Source organism: Atta colombica, unplaced genomic scaffold (genome assembly GCF_001594045.1).
Source record: "Atta colombica isolate Treedump-2 unplaced genomic scaffold, Acol1.0 scaffold126, whole genome shotgun sequence".
Taxonomy (NCBI): domain Eukaryota; kingdom Metazoa; phylum Arthropoda; class Insecta; order Hymenoptera; family Formicidae; genus Atta; species Atta colombica.
Window position 1 is genome coordinate 5436296 of NW_017259213.1, and position 4873 is coordinate 5441168.

The 4873-nt window shown below is 26.3% G+C and overlaps 1 protein-coding gene and 1 pseudogene across 1 annotated transcript in view; both read right to left on the reverse strand.

Annotated features, from left to right (window-relative positions):
• Nucleotides 1-1847: 1847 nt before the first annotated feature.
• Nucleotides 1848-3382, reverse strand: LOC108694934 (annotated as a pseudogene).
• Nucleotides 3383-4763: 1381 nt separating this feature from the next.
• The window catches only part of LOC108694935, a 2996-nt gene continuing 2886 nt past the window's right edge, over nt 4764-4873 (reverse strand). The window contains exon 4 of the mRNA XM_018204627.1: nt 4764-4817. Within this exon, the coding sequence (XP_018060116.1) occupies nt 4764-4817 (54 nt within the window). The remainder of the gene's footprint in view (nt 4818-4873) is intronic.

The window sequence follows — 4873 nt, forward strand, 5'->3', positions numbered from 1 at the left end:
AGATTTTTGAAAATAAAAGACTGAATTGTGCAAAATTGTCACTATTATTTGTCATGAAAAAATTGTTATGAAAGGAAATCAATTATTCGATGCTTTGAGTGGGTGTAATCAGAACAACAATCGCTCACTGAGCGCTTAGTGAGTTCTTTCATCTGATTGATCTATATTTTAGGATTTAAAGGAATATACCAATCAGATGAAAAAGGTCACTGAACGTTCTGAATGCATCCATTAATGTTTTATATTATATCATTAATGTTTTATATAATATGCCCTATTCGCTATTTATGGATAATTACACAGTGAATTTAACGGATTGCATTAATAGTTGTATAGGCTGTCCGTCTGATTCGATTATAGTTTATTGTTTAATTTGTTCATTTTGTTATTATCATTAAAGCAAAATGCAGAATATCGTAGTCATGATATAATATATCGTAGGTAAGCTCGTAGACATAATTTCTTTCTATTGTAATATATCAAGAGATGGCTATTAATTTTCACGATTCATATTATTATAAGTAATTCTGTATTTATATTTTACAACATATTTAGTTCATCTTTACCACAAAAAAGTATCAAATGTAAAAATGTTGATCATGTTGGTATTCATAGAGAGAAACAAAGTCACTTAACATTTTAGCTCTGAACGATTGTGTCGTAGAATTGGAAAGCATCGGATAGTATATTGTGTTACGCAGTATTACTTGCGGGAAAGCACACTTAATTACAAGTATTATCTAGTTACTTTCCAACTTTGGATTATTTGTTGCAATAATATAATTATTTCATCTTCAAATATAAAGTGACTTTTGAAATTTAAACAATAATATTCATGCTTAATGTGACTCTTGAAATTTAAACAATAATATTCAGAGCGAGTGAGAGTAAAAGATCTGTGCGATAATTTACGCGCCATAATTTTAGCAATGTAAATTATATTTAATTCTTTCTTACATTCTTTACGTGACGATCGAACGTTTGGTCTTAATTCAAACTGTGTGATATTTAAAAATCCAATAATTCGTAATAATATGAACTCTGTGTTTGCAAAAGATGCAATCTCGGTGTGCAACGATAAAGCCTCCATTAATTTCTATGTTTGAACAGTAAATCCGTTAAGTAGTTCTTAGATTAAGTGAACTCTAAAGCGTGAGAAAGTTCAAGAAGAAGATTTCTAATATGAAAAAAAAATTAAATAATTCACTCACCTGCTGCAACTATGATTGAATACAGAACCATGAAACAGTGCAAAATAGAATATTATCAAATATAAATTGTTACAATAACTTGACTAAGTTCAACAAAGTTTAAGCGAGCAATAAGGTTGCTTCACACAAAAAACGAGTAGTATTAAAGTAATGCATCAAGTGATAAAAACGTAAATAATATATATAATTGTTGATAATTGTTGAGCCTGAACGATACAGTCAATTCGTTAACATTTTAAATAATGTTTCAAAGTACTTATCGTACTTTGAAACATTATTTAAAATGTTAACGTAACCATTATGTAAGAACTCAATATCAGATAGTAAATTCATACTATACTTGAATTTTAATGTTTAACATTTCGAAATTAATCTTCTATCCAAATGTCTTCCGCCATTTAAATTTTTGATATTCTCTTTATGTTCTATGGATGTTCTTAGAATAAAGTTCTCAGATAAAGTTATGCTGTATGAGTAACAATGAAAATTCATCAGTAAGAGTTCTACAAATAATGTATATTAATAATTATAATATATAATAAGGAATATAAATATTTTTTCAGTGATTTTTATTATTATAATTTATTATTATTTATTTATTAAGTTTTAAGAACATATGATACAAAAGAAATGATATCATTTCATCATTTTTTCTTTGATCCAAGAAAGATAGGGATAAATGTTGGTACATTTGGATAATCCTTGGCGCACGGTCTCCCACCAGATACCAAACCAATAATTGTTCCATCGCTGTCTTGAATCAGTCTGCTACCGCTGTCATCCTGTAACGGAAAAATAGAAAGTATTATTGTATTATTCCTTATGTGGCTGAGATTATTAATATTTTATGCATTATACTGAATCCAAAATTGGCATTATTTAAGAGTTTCAATAATTTCGCGTTATCATTGCTATAAACAATTAAGTAAAGAGAGCTATACAATATAAAAGAAATTCTATTGTGGAATCAATTCTATTATACATAATATGAATTAATTATGATGTAAAATATGACCTTGGAAAATATAGGGGATGTAATATTGTAACGCGAATGTAATACAGTGTCATTATTAATAAACAAAATTACAAAATCTAGTGTGTATTTAGATGAAAATCGTTAAATATAAAAAGATATGCAAGAGTAAAATTAAATGTATTGAGGCATTAAATGTAATATTATATTATATACCTTGCATAATCCAATTCCTTCCTTGATAAGGATACAGAATTCATTCTTATAAATCTTCATAATAAAATTGTGATAAATCTGGCATGTGTCTGGAAGAATGACATCCGCGGTCAACTTTTGTAAATTATTATATACGGGTTTATTAAAATCCGTAGAACCCCAGGCAGCAATTGTAACGTCATCACATTCTCTCTTTGTCACATTCTTTGTTGGGAATTTAATTGATTTTTGTGTTGGACCAAACTCAATCGGCGACATCAGCTAAAAATACTATATATTATGAACTAAACTACGAGAATGATTAAAATACATTTCATCATTTGACATCTGTCTATTATTGCTATATCGAAAAGTATACTGTATGTCCATGTCATACATGTCATACATGTTATACATGTCACAAATTGATGCTTATAATATATTATTTATTTCAAGATGTTATACCTTTATTAAGTCCATGTCATGAGCCCCTCTACCCAGTGCATGAGGATTATAATTATCATGGTACCACAATTTTTCCACATTATAAATCTGTCCACCTTTATCGAGGTAGGTCGTGCCAGTAATAATGATTATAGATTTGCTTAGAGAATCGTCAGAAAATGGAGGGGCCATGCAATACCCGGCAGTTAGGATATATTGTGAATCGATTATGCTATCGCCGCAAAGTGACTATTGTTAATTCTTAGAGAGATAAATGAGGATTTTTCTCTATAGTGGTAGGTATTCCATTTATTAACTTGTTTGGTCTCCATAAATCCTGCGAATGTATTGTGAAAGTAATAGTTTTATAATGTGTTGATATATGATATTTCTAAAGTAAATGAATTAAATAATAAAATAAATATAAATACAAAGTAAGTTAATAAAAAAACGTAATTTAATTATGAAATTTGTTAGTCACAGAAATTGTTATCATGTTCTTGATGTTTAATTTACCTACGGTTGCCAATGCGATTAGGAGATACGTTAGCTGTCCCATTACATAGATCTGTTTTTACATTGCGCCTGGCAAACTTTGGGAAATACGGTAATGAGTATAGTGCAATTTATATATTGTATACGTATCGAATACGTATCGAATACGAAGTATGTACACAGCTGTACACATTTTGATACGTATAATAATAATATGAATATTATAATGAAATTATTGCGAAGAGTAGTAATGTTGAATGTGATGTTAAATTAAGAACGATAAGTAAGATTATACCTTTAAGGCTTTAACAGAATGGACTTATAATCTTAAGACAATATCGTATGACATAAATCTTTTTAACTTTAAATCTTTAATAATACCTTATGTATATACAGCTTAAATCACAAGACAGTTATTGTGCGTTAAAAACAAAAGATTTCAGAAATCATAAGACATTGTCTTAAAATTATAAGTCAGCTATTCAACTAAGACCCTAAATCAATTTATGAACAATTGTGTATTATGTCTAATATTTGTAACGTTCAGCAAAGAAAATATTGTAAAGTTTCATAAAAATAATCTAAATTATTATAAATCTAAGACAGTAATAATTATAAAAGATTATTAATAAATTACAAAAATATTATCTTAATTATAATATCTTTAGAATTTTTAATTATTTTTTTGAATTTTTTCATACTAATTCTATTCTAATCTTATTTTTTTATTTATATAAAGTTGCACGTAATTATGAGAATTATGAGAATTTTTTTTCACTTGTCTTTATTAAATCGAAAAAAATCACGAAGAATTGTAATATTATTTTTTTCTGAACACTTACGTAATGAGTAACCATTTTCAATAAGAAATACATATAATGATAGTAAATTATTTTAAAAAAATGATTGTTATTAATCTCAAAATCATTGCCATTGCCATGAAAAATAGTAATGTTATTATCAAATGATTATAAAAAAGTAATAATAACGGTAACAGCGTTACAAGTAACATGTTATTTGTCATGTCTCATAATATATCATGAAATATTGTTTTCATTTTTTATTTTATGTAATAATATGCATTTGTTTATCTAGAAGGACTATTCACGGTTTATTTGCCGTATGATCCAGCGAACAATTGTTTACTTAAAAATTTTCATTACGTGAAAAAAATTAATATGCAATATAAAATTGCAACGATAAATTTAAATCGAATTTATTTATTTAATTTATTAACAGAAAAGGATATAATTAAAACGCATAGAAAAATTAAAATATAGAATTGATTTATATTAAAGTTACAAGAAATGTTGCAATAAGAAATGTATAATAGTAAATAATAGTTAAAATTTTATTATGTAATTTTATTACGTAATTTATTTCTATCAACAATAAAATTGTGATGTTACGCAATTGTTTAATAATATTTTATAAATGTTTCTAATTTAATTACGATGTGCTAATAAAACTGATATGTAACCACCAGATGTTTTTAACAGCTGAAATATAATAAAATTATATGGATAATCAAATTTTAATATAAAAATTATATTAA